At 44.2% G+C, this 14,285-nt stretch overlaps 3 protein-coding genes across 3 annotated transcripts; 1 reads left to right on the plus strand and 2 right to left on the minus strand.

Moving 5' to 3' along the window:
- Positions 1 to 430: 430 nt before the first annotated feature.
- O0I10_005292 (uncharacterized protein) lies at positions 431 to 2,035 on the plus strand (the record flags this gene model as incomplete). Its single annotated transcript, XM_058485337.1, has 5 exons — positions 431 to 472; positions 615 to 777; positions 852 to 981; positions 1,045 to 1,263; positions 1,354 to 2,035. The coding sequence occupies 5 exons, from the start codon at positions 431 to 433 to the stop codon at positions 2,033 to 2,035; spliced, it is 1,236 nt and encodes a 411-aa protein (XP_058343823.1).
- A 235-nt stretch (positions 2,036 to 2,270) lies between these two features.
- Positions 2,271 to 4,082, minus strand: O0I10_005293 (uncharacterized protein; the record flags this gene model as incomplete). Its single annotated transcript, XM_058485338.1, has 5 exons — positions 2,271 to 2,327; positions 2,398 to 2,458; positions 2,526 to 3,419; positions 3,472 to 3,554; positions 3,615 to 4,082. The coding sequence occupies 5 exons, from the start codon at positions 4,080 to 4,082 to the stop codon at positions 2,271 to 2,273; spliced, it is 1,563 nt and encodes a 520-aa protein (XP_058343824.1).
- An 893-nt stretch (positions 4,083 to 4,975) lies between these two features.
- O0I10_005294 (pre-mRNA-processing-splicing factor 8) lies at positions 4,976 to 12,423 on the minus strand (the record flags this gene model as incomplete). Its single annotated transcript, XM_058485339.1, has 7 exons — positions 4,976 to 6,229; positions 6,300 to 6,415; positions 6,471 to 7,221; positions 7,286 to 7,431; positions 7,492 to 10,389; positions 10,459 to 12,159; positions 12,237 to 12,423. The coding sequence occupies 7 exons, from the start codon at positions 12,421 to 12,423 to the stop codon at positions 4,976 to 4,978; spliced, it is 7,053 nt and encodes a 2,350-aa protein (XP_058343825.1).
- Between the last annotated feature and the right edge of the window lie 1,862 nt (positions 12,424 to 14,285).

Consider the following 14,285-nt stretch of genomic DNA (forward strand, 5'->3'; position numbering starts at 1 on the left):
CAATCGCCCTATTTTCATTGTCGCATTACCACAACCAGAGATACATTGCAGGAAGAGGTGGGTGGACAAGGAGGCTTTACACAAGCCATTATGTATTGTACGTTGGGCTCATCACTTAGATTTTCATCAAAGTATCATCAAGCCACTATTTTATTCGCCATAAGGCATCTCTTGTCAATATCATCAGTTATTTGTATATAAATAAACAGTGGATGTGTTCCCTTGGCAACAGTTGCCATGATTCAGCAACCAGCTCGTTGATCCCATACATGGCTCGTGACGTCTGTGATGAAGCAAAATTTTTGCTTGCCTTGTTGGATTGGGCCAAAGATGGAGCACCGACTGTCAACTTTCTGGAACGACTGCTGTTCATATCCACCACTTCTTTATCGCGTTTATCACACGCCCTCGCACATTCACACACACCCACATGTCCAACGGTATCTTTGTGCAAGGCTCCCTCGAGTCGCAGGTATACTTGCAACCCCATTTGTTTCTCCCAACTTGAAGCATGACCCCCCATCGTCCAATTACAACTTGCAACCCAATCACCAATCGACAATTCGACTCTCTTTTTATCCCATTACAGCAACTGATCTGGTTTATTATGATAGATCCTTGATCTTGCGTACTACATTTCTAATTTGCGAGAGGAGGAGGGCGAAGAGGAAGCTCCATACATGCAAGAAACCAGAAAGCTTCTTGCAGCAAACAACAATGACGTGTATATCCAGTTGGCAAAGGATGGTTCTATCTTTTTGACAAAGAGCGATCGTGGTATGTGATGATGATGATGAATAGGAACGAGTGAGCGAGCGACCACGTTATTGACGACCTATCTTTTATCACAGAGGTGGAAGGTGCCTTTAACTTGTTGGTTGTCATTACCTTGCAAGCCAAGGATGTGAATGCTGCTGTCAAGGAATTGATCAAGACTCTTACACAGACCGAAAGCACCAAGACAAGCTTGAAGCAAAAGATGTAAATGAATTTGCAAGCGTGATTGATAGAGACAACCATCGACTCATACCAAAATGATTGTAGTCTTCTCAACTTGTACAATGCTCTTCCAAGCAACTCGCCTCTTCGTTACGATGCTTTCCTCGGCCTTGTTGATGTCACTGCACATGCTGATGAATTGGATTCCCTTTACGGTCAATTGGATCATATCGATGCCTGGGTCAAGCAATGGGGAATTGATGCCCAAACCGAACGACAATTGTACAACCATGTGGGTGAAAAGTTGAGCCAAGTTGGCGAAGAGTAAGTAGTAGTGTGTGGATCACAACTAGACCGCATCAGAGAGAGAGAGAGAGAGAGAGTATATACTCACGTATCTCTATTTTGTTATAGCAAGCTCGCATTTGACTTTTTGCTCAAGACACTCGCCACCTACAACGACGATAGTGCTTCCTCAACAGATCTTGCCAAGGATGCTGTGATTCGTGCTGTGTCGATCGAGAACTTCTTCGCCTTTGAGGACCTTTTGCAATACACCGCCATCCAAAAGATCAAGGGCACCAAAGAATACGAATTGCTTGATGTGTTCTTGAACGGCGATCTCAACACTTACAAGACCTTTGCTGCTGCCAATGCCGATTTGATGAAGCGTTTGGATGCTGATAGCAACGTACGCAAGATCCGACTACTTGCTCTTGCATCGCTTGGCTGCGAGAACCTTACACGTGAATTGAGCTATGCTGAAATTGCAAAGAGCCTTGATATCTCTGAAGATGAAGTGGAAATGTGGGTGATTGATGTGATTCGGGCTGGTCTTGTCGAGGCCAAGTTGGATCAACTCAACAAGACCGTCATTGTCCACCGAAGCGTCCATCGAGTATTTGGCAAGGAACAATGGCAACAATTGAGCGAAAGACTCAACACCTGGAAGGAGAGCTTGAATGAAATCATGGCCGTGGTGGGCAACGCAAAACTTATTGCTGGTGGTGCATTGCAAGGAGGCGCAGCAGCTGTCGTTGTCGAGGATAAGACTGCACAACAAGCTGAAGTCACTGTTACCAACTCTTCCAACTAAATATTTTTTTTACGTATCCACACAATCCCATACAGCTTGTAAAAGTAGCAACAGCATCTACAACATCGCACACACGCACGCACAACTCACACTCACACAAGTCACTTTCTCTCTTTTTCTTTCTTTCCCCACCCCCCTTATTTTTCTTTGTCATCTTTCCGTGGTTCATTAAACAAAAACCTCATCCATAAAAGTATTCAATCACTTTTTGGAAAACCCATTCTCGTTTGTCATGTCATGTGTTTGTTTCATTATAACCAAGTTGTATATGTGCTTCATAAAAGTCAATCAACTACACACACATAATAATCCATCGGTGAGTACGAGGCGCACTAAAAAGACATACATGCTCGTTTTCTTACAATGCCAGGGCAATGGTAATGGAGTTCTTGAACGGGATGTACGGTCTTGTAGCCATTTTTCCTACGTATCCATATGATGTCTCCCATGGTCAATTGCTTAAAAGTAGAGCGTATCCAATAAAGCTTACCAGCTGATATATGCGAGTAACTGGTTTTTTGTTTCGATATGTTGGATATGTAGGAGTTTATCCATCTCCTTGGTCCAGTGGGTATCATGGTTTGGATAATCCGCATCCTTGGCAAATATAAATCCTTGTCGTTTCAAGAAGGGTGGTATACAGGTGATGCCATCCAAAAGAGCTGAATAGTTGCGATGATGCTGGTTTCTGGTAGTAGTAGATGGTGGTGGCGTTGGCTTTTCATTCTCATTCGGCAGCTTATCAGGCGTCTTAAAAGTCACCTTTGGCGTTGCTTTGTCTTTGGACAATGAAACCGGTGACAATGATGACACTTTTTCTCCTAATGGTGAACGACGTAGTGATGATGGTGGTTTGTCTTTCAACGTGGTATGATTGTGCGATGGTGATGGTTGTTTCTCTGAGAGTGATGAAGGATGGGTTGTTGGTAATGGAGATGTTGGTGCAGTGGCATTGTCCATCATTTCATTAAAAGTCTCCTGTTGCTTTGATGGTTGGGTTGATATTGATGGTGTGATTTGATCCAGCATGCTGCTCCCAAAATTGGATGATTTGAAAGATGATGGTGATGGTGATAACGATCGTTGTACGTCTTTGAGATAGGATGAGTGATTGTCTCTTTTGTGATATACCGAATCCACCTCACCCTCGGCATCATCAAGTTCAAAAGTCTCGGAACGTGGTGGTGGCGGTGGTGATGCTGAGGTTGTATCTCGCCGCTCCTCTTCTCTAAAATCGGGTCGAGGTTGCTGTGATGGTGATGATTCGATTGTCATTGACCTTGATGCTGACGTCGCGTCTTCCCCTTCTTTTCTATAACCCGGTGCATTGGGTGGTCGAGGTTCATGCTCATCCCAATACGCGGCACAAAACTCTGGGCAATCTCTATAAATCTTGATATCAGAATCCTCACTAGGCTCTTTGTCAAAGACCTTACTCATGGATGTCGTTTGCATTCTCATAGGAATTCTCCTTTGATGAAAAACCAGCCCATTGTATCTCATATTGAACCACTCTTCCCTATTGCACAATGTTAATCACCCTATCATATCCATACCCATCATTCAAGAGAATACTTGCTCGATAGATTTTGTGATTGACTATCCGCTCAACAGCGTACATGGGTTCCATATTCTCGCTCATGGCAGCAGGAGGTCCAAAATCAATCTTCTTTCTACGGCGACCATTGGGTCTTCTCTTCCTTGCTGTTGATGCGTCGGATGATGATGGTGTTGTACCAGGAGTACCTCCTGCTTCCTCATTTGATGGTACATGATTGCTATCATCATCTAAAAGGCTTCCACATACTGCATCCAAATCGTTGATATCGAGATAACTTGGTCGACTGTCACTGCTCCCAACAACTATAACGTCGTCGGAATCGCTGTTATCGGATTGGGCGTTTGTCACAGCGTGATCGGCGTTGGCGTTTTTGGTGTTCAGCGTAACATCCTGCTCATCGACACTCCATTTTGCTGATCTCATTCGAGGGTCGCTTTCGTCGTCTGAATCAATGGTGTTACTTTGTTCAGTAGCGTAGATCGTCATGAACCGTAAAAAGAGAATAAAGCCATTGAGCGGAGTGTATTGGCATTTCAAAAAGATATCAACCATCATTTGCCCAGGTACCAAACCACCCATTTTTGAATGACATCCTTTACCCTATATAGCTTCCCCATTGTCTTTTGTAATTCAAGTTGTGTTGTAACATACATATGAATACATGTAATCATTCTACCATACATTGTCAGCAGTAATGATCATACAGATGAAGGAAGATACAGTATCACGGCAACGGTGATCTCTTTACAACTTGATACCATTGAACATGCTATCCTTCATGGAGACGCGTGCCTCTTTGGAAAACGACTATGTTCATCATCCCAACTCATATAGCTTGAGCATGATGCATAGAGTTGCGATATGTATCTTGTGCATTCATACCAAGGAAACATATAATGGCCCAAATGGTAGCTGTGTACATAGGTGAGTTGGCATGCAGTATAGAGGTTTTGTGATTCATTATGCTGAATTTCTCGTGGATTGGTGAACGCATTGCTCAAAGTGGGTAGGTACGTGCCTAAGGAGGATTTTATCCTGCCATCCTATAGGTGTGCGCAAATAAGAAGCAAACTGTATCATGCCCTTGCAAGCGAACTAATTATTAGCGAATGCTTCGAGAGTGGATTTCGTTACATGAATATCCAACGTGGACTATGATTCCATCGTGTGTATACAAGGTGACACAAAATTTATGCAATGTGATACTTGGCGTCTTTATTGAAGAAAGCAGGCCAAGGGATACTACTACTATATCAATCGCTCTGTACATGACCCGATCCATGATAATAAACCATCTTTTATACTGCCCAAATTTACAAATAGAACCTTTTATTACAATAATTGAAAGCTTTTTTTTGTGTGTGTGTGTGTTATATGATTTATGCAAAGTTGTCATCGATATCGGCTTCAGTGACAGCCTCTGTTTCGCTGCTAAAGTTCATAAAGTGTGCAGCACGATGCGATTCGTGATAGAATTCCTTGGGAACATCAAGGACCAAGCGGTAGTTCATGTTGGCATTGAACTGTGCGCCCATAAAGTTGTAGTTCCAAACCTCGGATGGCACCATAAAGAAGCCCAAGAAGCGATCTGACAAGAGGATTTGGACCTTTTCAGCGTGTGTTGGGAGGTAGCCTTGTGGGTTGTTGCTGGTATCCATGTTAGCCTTGCCCCATTCGAAACCACCAGGAGTGAGCTTATAGGCTGTGAGCGATGCTGAACCTGGTGTGAAGGAGCAGGTAAGCGTGATCGTCTTTTCACCATCCCATGATCGGTTGTTGGCAAGAAGCTTGGCATGTGTGGAGACATCTTGAGGTGAAATGTTCATCAACTCTTGGGGCTGCGTATGGATCCAGCCAAGCGGCTCCAAATCGGAAAGATACTCGTGAGTCGGCAATGTGTTTGGCAAATGGATGGTTTGATGGGTGCCCCATTGAGGTGGAATAACGATACATCGAATCTCCTTCACATTGGGTGCATCGGCTGGGCTCACGCCATACATGAAACCTGCCACCTGTGTGCGTAGATCGGAAATGGTGATGAATCGCTTGAGAAGATTCTTTGGCATGACATAAGTATACGTGTTCTCCTTAATGTCATCCGAGTTGACGTAAATGTGGTTGGTACGCAAGTGGAGGTTGGTAGCGGAAATAGCACGAATACGCCATTCGGTCTTGGATGAGAAGGTAGCCGTCTCATAATTGCTGGTCGTGGTTACCACCATCTCATCACCATGGATATTGCGAGTCTTGGTAGTAACGGCTGTAAGCTGTGATTGCTCCTTGGTCTGCTTCTCAATCTCGGCAATCTGTTGACGCTGCAATGATGGTGCCTGAATCTCCATACCAAGAATGATATCACGGATTTCGGATTGTGTAAGCGATGCCACATTGACGTTGTTCTTCTTGCCATAATCAGCAAGGATAAGATCCTTGAGCTGTACTTCAACACGTGCCCATTCTTCATCCGTCAAGGTTGGCCAAATATGGTGTGGCTCGGTGATTGTGTTACGATCAGGACGCAAAATCATCTTGGTCTTGTCATTGTTGACGTGAAGTGCACGCAAGATCAACACCAAACGAGAGAATGCCGTGTAAGAAGAGAATGCACGCAGCCAGTCATCATACAAGTTGAACTATAATACAACGCCATCATCATTATTAGTCATCCCATCCCATGATTGAATCCTATGCAATAACACTTACCAAGCACATTTGTGGTTCAGTGGCCTTGAGGATAAGATCACCAAACTTCTCAACCTTGAGACAGGCTTGGAATGGCAATTGGAGTTCGGAGCCCTTGATAACAATGTTGGGGAAATCTATACAAGTATATAGAATTAATATACTAGACATCAATAAATCACATCAACTTACCAAGCAAATGTACTTCAAGAGGATCCAACATGCCCTTTCGGGTGACAATAATCTGCTTGGGTTGTTCTTCAACAGGCAATGAACGAATCAAGGCAGCGACTTCTTCTGCAGTCTTCCACTTGGCAAGCTGACCCAAACGCTTTTGACCAGCCCATACAGATGTGTGAATAATCTTCAAAAACAGTTGACCAGTGCGTGGATTGAAGATGAAAATAGCACCGTTGATAGGCTTAGTGGTCAAGTTGCCTTCGAATGTCTTGTGGATGGTGACACGATAGACGTTGGTGTCATCGACAAACCAAATGATCTGGTTGCTGAACAATTCACCATAGTTGGTTGACGAGAGATAAGGTTCAGTGGGCTCAGACGAATACAATTGCAATGCCTTTCGAATACGCTCACGCAACACGTAAAGAGCAGGGTTGGCCTTCATGATCTTACCCATGGCTTGTTGCACCAAGGGCTTCATACCAGGGATCCAATTACCATAGGCGGAGTACAAGTTGTAGGCGAGATCAACACCCACCATGAGACCAGTAGGTGATGGATAAATACTCATGTTGTCAGTGGTGTAATCCAAGAACTTGGCACGAGTGTATCGCTCAATGTCGTGAGAATCGAAATCACCCCAACGCAATTGAATATCAAGCCAGTACTTGGTTGTTGTAGGACCTTCCATGACATCCTTAGGGTCGTTCAAGAGCGATGGACGAGACACAGGCCATTTGTATGCAGCGAACAACAAGATATCCTAAACAATCCATCATCAGCAAACCATGTAACCATCCCTTTGTCCAATTGCCCAATTTACTTACACTAGCAGACGAATTCATCTTGTAGGATTTACGAGGGTGAATGGTTTCCTTTTGCACCGTTTCAATTTGAAGAGCTTCAAGTTCACGATCAAAGATCTGACAGAAATCCATGACAATACTTTCGTGAATCTTTTGCCACAAGTGAGCTATAAAAGAAAGATGCATTAGCATACGATGTTGTAAATGAGCAATAATAAACAACATACCTCTGAAGATTTGAATCAAAGAGATCTTCAATGTGGGGATCTTGCCGTGCATGAAAATACCAGTCAAATCAAGTTGGACCTGGAAACCAACATAGACATTGGAACGATTGATTGTGGGAGACCACCAAAGAGTGAAACGACGATTGGGAATTTGGTTCAAACCGCTTCGTTGGGCATTGGTCAATTTCTTGTAACGCATGCTCTCTTCGAAACCACTGGCTTTTTCCCAGAAAAGACCAAGCCAAGACGTAAAGTAGGTACCCTTGAACAAGGTGTGCTCCAAAATACCCTCGACACCACCCAAAGCTTGAATCATATCGGTACGATAATTGTTGAGATTCCACAATTTGCCATCGTGTCGGCTATGTGTCCAGTAGAATGGATTGTTCTTGAGCACCTGGTACTGCTTGAAATCGGTACGTACACGCCAACCCTTATCATAGGCAAGTGTATGACGATCCTTTTGGAACAAGGTGTTGATTCTTGGAATACCACGATCCCACGAGTCTTCAAGATCCTCCAAAGTCAAGCGACGGTTCTGAGCATTGGCTTCTTGACGCTTAAGAGCATATTCGGCCCACACACGTTGCGAATCGATAAACTCAGACTCCCAAGATTGGATGTAACGATACAAGTTGGGAATCAATTGATCCTCGTCATGGCTCATACCAGAGCGGAAATGAGTGATACCAGTGTCGGTTTGTTGTGACCATCGCAAATCAGATTGTGGAATAAGCACGTGACCCATGGAAAGCATACCAAGACCACCCAATTCCTTTGGACAAAAGAAGACAACAGGAGGGAATCTTGAAGGCATCTTCGAATTGAGACCGATCTTGATACGCGTTTGAATCTTGTTCTCACACTTGACCAAGAGATCAAGCAATTCACGAGTATGCACCACAGCCTCACGATAATAGGTCATCAAGCCAATCAATGCTGTATTGTACTTGTTGGCAATCTTGCTGAATGTGGTGCTACCCGAAGCCATCAAGATTTGACGAATACGATTATGGAAACGATCCATGGATTCTTGGTCAACACGCAAGTAGGCTTGAGCTGTTCTCTCCTTGGTTTGCTCATTGATCAAATTCCACACACCATCCTTGAGGGTGAATTCTTCATTCATGCTACGGATCTTGGGCAAGATGCGTACTTCGAAACCACACATGGAGAAGAGCAAGTTCGGGTTATCCTTGGAATAAACGCTCACAAAGCTGTCTTCCCACTCAATGGTGGTAAGCGAACGTGGCAAACGATTCTTGATATCCCAGAAGACGGCACGACCCAAGTTGACATCATGCTTCATCAAACGCATACGACAATCACGTGGCCAGCATTTCTTGTTGTTGTAGCCGACAATGTTTTCAAAGTTGGGATCGGGATGCTCTGTCAAGTAGCGTTGAATCAAATCACGTGCCTCATCGGCTGTGAATCGGAAGAACATATGGATGCGATCAATGTAACGAGAATACAATCGAATAGGATGGCGTGTTTCAGTGCTGACATCGCGATATTGCAAAAAGTCGTTTGGCAATTGAGGAGGACCAGCCATCTCGCTGGCTCTATGCAAACCAAGAACGAGCAAATCAAGCACCAAGCCGTAGTATTGGAAGATGAAGGATGCAAATTGCAAACCACGAATAAGACCGAATGCATTGACGTGATTCATATCCTTGTAATTGAGCACCACGTTGTTCTTGGCTGTAGCATAATCGGCCAAATTGTGATCCAAAATCAAACGCAACAAACGGCCCAAGAGAGTGAGATCGATCTTTTCATAGACACGGCTGAACTTGGTCTCAAGCATGACATTGCATTGTCCTTCGGAAGTGTCCCATACTTCAGTGAGGTTGTTGATACCTTGGCACCATTTGTACACAAGCAACGGGGGTGGTTCAGAATCGGATGGCTTGATCCATGCAGGGAACAAATGACGCTTGTCAGCTTCATACCAAAGATATTGATCCAAGTAAGCATCCGTAATCTTTTCCAAAGGCTCAACATCATAAACGGGCACCAAATGAGAGTAGAGATCCATAAATTCAATGCCGACTTCCTTGAACGCACGCTGAGTGAGCAAAAGACGCTTGATACGTGAAAGCGCTTCGTGTGGATTGTCATAAGCTTGTTCGATCAAACCAAGTTCTTCACGTTGACTCTGGTTCAAACGACCTTGCACACTGTATGCTTCACGCAATCGTTCCAATGCAAGAATAAGCAACTTGGTATCATGCTTGTATGACAAGGGTGGGAAAGGAATGGGCGAGAACTTTCGACTCTCCAACCAATGCACTGTAGATGTATAGATAGCAACAGCTTCTTCGGCAGTGATGTAAGGACCATCCTTGAGGTAATTGTGTTGACGCTCTTGTTCGGCCTTGAGCCACAAACGAGTGAGACGACCCAAGTTCTTACGGCATACGGTCTTATCAACAGTAGCACCACGTCGAATACGTTCACGGTTGTAATGAGCAACACTGGTCCACCAATCAGCCTTGGCCTTGACATAACGCAAGATCATGTTTTCAATGGGCACAGGCAAACCAGGCACCTTCCAAGGGATGTTGGCCTTCCAAGCGCGCCATGCTTCGGATAAATGTTGCAAAATGGTGCGTGATTTGTTGCCCTTGATACCTTCAGGCATGGCATCGGTGATATCGTGCAATACGGCAGCTCTCAATTCCAAATCATAGTGCGAATCGATACGTTGCTTGGTGACAGTCTTTGCAATACCCTTAGAATGACGACCTTCAAATTGACGTGCAAGCAAATTGCCGAGCCATCGTTCCAACAAGGGCACAATACCACGCATGAAAAAGAGCCACACACGCCAACCAGGGGCCCAGAAACCAACACCAGGACCTTTACCAACAGGACCCGTATTGAAGCGATAGTCTAAATAAAAACAATGGGTTGATGAGTCGTCATTTCATCTTTTACAACAACAATAGCAGCATTACTTACAAATCAAATGTTTCAAATCCTTGCACATACGAATTTGTCGCATCAAACGGTACTTGTAACGGTACATGCCAGTGAGTTGACCAACGTGAGCAAAGATGTATTGGAGACCATCAGCCAATTGGAAAGCATCGACGTTGCCAAGACGATATTGTACATGGGAGTCGACGATAAGCTTGGTGAGACGCAAGATTTCTCTGCACAAGTGGAAAGCATTGCCGAATCGAGACTTTTTGCGTTCCTTGGTGGTCAATGTCTTGACGGGCTTGAGGTTGAAGTTGTAATCCAAATGCAAGTAATTGAGATTCTTGCGGTGAATCAAGAGGTTCAACATGTTGTAACCTTGACGACACACTTGCAAACCGGCTTCGACCCAATCAAGCTGTGTGGTTTGGAAGAACTTGGTTTGCTTGAGGCTGCGGAATAGATACTTTTTGTTGAGTGCCTTTGGTGGGCGGTGCTTGAGAGCATTCAAGACATAGCATTTGAGCAACTTTTGATAGGAGACGCGCACCTTGACAGGCTGATTAGGTGGGCAATGCTCGAGATACCAATTCTTGACAAGAGGAATATCCTGTGCACGACGTGTACGACCTGATCGCTTGTCGAATGGATGAGGTGACCAATACAAGGCGATAGCATTGGCAGTGTTGTCAGTGTACAAATCAGTGTCCTCCAAGAAAGGCTGCACTTGTTCAGGTAAGCTGAATTCTGTATCCTCATCCTCGTCACCAAAGATCTCATCCTCATGCTTTGAACCAGCTCCTTCCAATGTGCGTGATGAGATGGGGTTGATGATAGGGTCGAAATAGAAAGCAGGCAAATCGGGATCCTCGGCACGAATATACACCACGGTGGGGTTGTGATACCATGAGACGCGCACACCACGTGGTAATGAGTTATACAAGAAAGGGAATGCGATCTTGTATTCAGTGCGAATAGGTTGGCGAATGATGATCTTGTTGACGTCGTTGAATTCGTTCCAATCTTCATCGGCTGTGTCCATGTCACGATACAAGGGTTCGAATTTGGGACCACCAGGAATGGCCACGTTCAATGCCTTTGCGGTGAAGAAGGATGGCAAATCAAAGAGATAAAAGTAGTTTTGATCATTCAAATCGGTCAACAATTGATGTGCCAATCGATACAAGGTCGACATGATAGGTAAATCCAAACGCCATTTTCTGTATGATGGGCCATTGATATGCTTGGTGTCGAGTAACGGCTTGGGATCATAAAGCCATTCATACACTGCTGCATCTTCCTCCTCATCCAATTCCATCTGAATAGCTTCAAGTGGCTCCACATCCATAATATTGTCGCCATAATCGAGTGGTGGTTCTTCATCATCAAAAGGTGGAAATCGCATACGCTTGAAATGTCGTCTGTCACGTTTCTCTCGTCGCATCATGATCCACATAGTGCCCCATTGTGCAATGTAAACAGGCTCCACAACCCAAGGAATCTCATTGACAAACGTAATCGCACCCGTGATGTGGTATAAGACATTGACTTCACGTACTTGCTCCCAAGGCATCGGCATGTTCTCCAACAACTTCAGGACAGCGTGTGGAACGTACTTGAGAGCACCAAGATAAATACGTTTGTCGTGTCGAAACTTTTTTGCTGACATGTCACCATGATCTTTGATGATCTTTCTCAAATGCTCTGGAGGCATATCTTCCTTTTCATGTTCAATAAAACCTACATCATGGGAGATCGATCATGATGAGTATATCATATGTATACACACACACACACTACACACGCGCTATCATTACCAAACTTGCGCTTCTCGCCATATCGTTTGCTTTGTAATTGCTGCCATTTCCTTGATTTCTCCAGGATCTTCTCCTCGTGTGTCTTTTCTCGAACTGGCGGTTGCTGCTGCGCGTAGCCGTAAGGATCGGTGTATTGCGATGAACCGCTTGGTGCAGGAAATTCGCCAGGGTGATTGTAAGCTGACATGGTTGTGAATGTGAGTATGTGTTGCGCTGATTCGACCGACTCGAATGAGAATCCTTTCTTTTCAATAGATGAAAAGGGCAGTAAATGGATTGAAGGAAAGGAAACCGTGGGATGAGTGGGTGAAAAGGCTGCAAAGAGGAGATAGGTCGCAGCAGCCCGCAAAATATTGAAGGTGACGTTTCAAGAAATGGCGCCCCCATTGTGATTGGTCGGGATTCGTTGATACAACTTGCTGGATGTCAAACCACAAGCTGCTTCTCGGTTTCACTAATGCTACTTCTTTTCTACCCGAATCTTTAGATAGCCTTCAATACATTCGTAATCCCCCCCAATACAATCATTGATCACAAAGAGATAGAGCATACAATGATTCCCTTCAAAAGATATATAAATGATAGAGATGCTTGTATTATACATGTCATACATTCATAAATGCAAATGATGATGATGATGGCTATTATCCAAATGGAGCTGTTTGGCTGTTGTAGGTTATAATTAGTGGCAATCGCTACTGGAAAGGTTTTATGTTGAAAATCCACGTACATGCTTCAAAGACTGGTAGCTTCGATGGTCTATTCGTTGAACCACCAATTGCACCTGCCCTTGAGCAAGAAAGCACATAGTTTAGTAATCGGATGAATGATGAACAACTTCTTCCTCCTCAACATACGAGCAAGGTCACCCAATTCGAAAGCGCACAACAATGGATCAACATGATGGATACATCCAACAAGGAGATGAAGGTCTATAGTGTGTGTAGGGATTTGGACTAGTGAGATCAGCTGATGATACTACAACATTATCCCATATCGGTATGCATTTGACAATCGGAGAGAGGGGAGGGGGAGAGAGAGAGGTAGATAGGTAGGTAACAAAAACAAGTGTCAAAACCAGCGGGGCTCGATATATTAGTAGCCAGGCAGCATGCAAATTTGTACCATTGTAGACCGCATTGAGCGCGTGGAATGTCGTGCAGGGAGATCGAACCATATTAAAACCCACACAGAAAGAGACAACACTTGTTTGCATCCCTTTTTTTTCTGCATATCATCATCATCATCCATCATCCTCATGGGCCAACAAAGAACATGTTGCTGTAACCGATTCGCTGTTCGACCTCATCGATTAATTGCTTTTTTGACAGGTGTCCAAGTGGTATGTGGTACACATACAGTCGACGTCGATCAACCATCCGAATTCAGCTAATTCATTTCTTTCAGCTTAGAGCATTATGGGAAATCTGGGGTTGCATTGACAACGAATGGCCATGTACGTAAGCAATGTGATCCTGTAGGCACCACGCATTATTGTCGGCTAACAACGGTTGCATAGCACTCGTTAACACCTGGATCATGCCAACGATCTACACATCATGCTTGTTAAGCATATGCATGATGACTACCAGCGCATGTGCCACATGGAGCGTCTACAAAGTATGAAGCCAACACGTATACATGTATATCCAGCTTGTTGATTAAACGTGTTTTAGAATCAAGTACGATCACTCAACATTAGCTGGTGGATCTATTATACGTTTACGGTCTTGGCATTCTTCAACAGCTGCGCTATCTTATCCATTATTTGCATTGCAAAGGATCGTTTCATTATTGGTTGTGTTGCTGACAATGGAGCCGATGTCACAAGCTTATCACCATGTATTCAAATGTGGGAGGAATCTGTAGCGTGGGCTGCTGTATCATCCATGTTTACTTTGATGATCAATGCAAGTATAGGTTAATTGGGAAAAGGGTATCCATGTGAATAACACAAGGACCTATAGATTGCATTTGCCTACATGTTATACCGGATCAAGTCGCAATACCCTTATCATTCATCCACAGTCAATCCTGAAACACGGTCAA

This window comes from Lichtheimia ornata, assembly GCF_029851405.1.
Source record: "Lichtheimia ornata isolate CBS 291.66 chromosome Unknown scaffold00021, whole genome shotgun sequence".
Lineage (NCBI taxonomy): Eukaryota > Fungi > Mucoromycota > Mucoromycetes > Mucorales > Lichtheimiaceae > Lichtheimia > Lichtheimia ornata.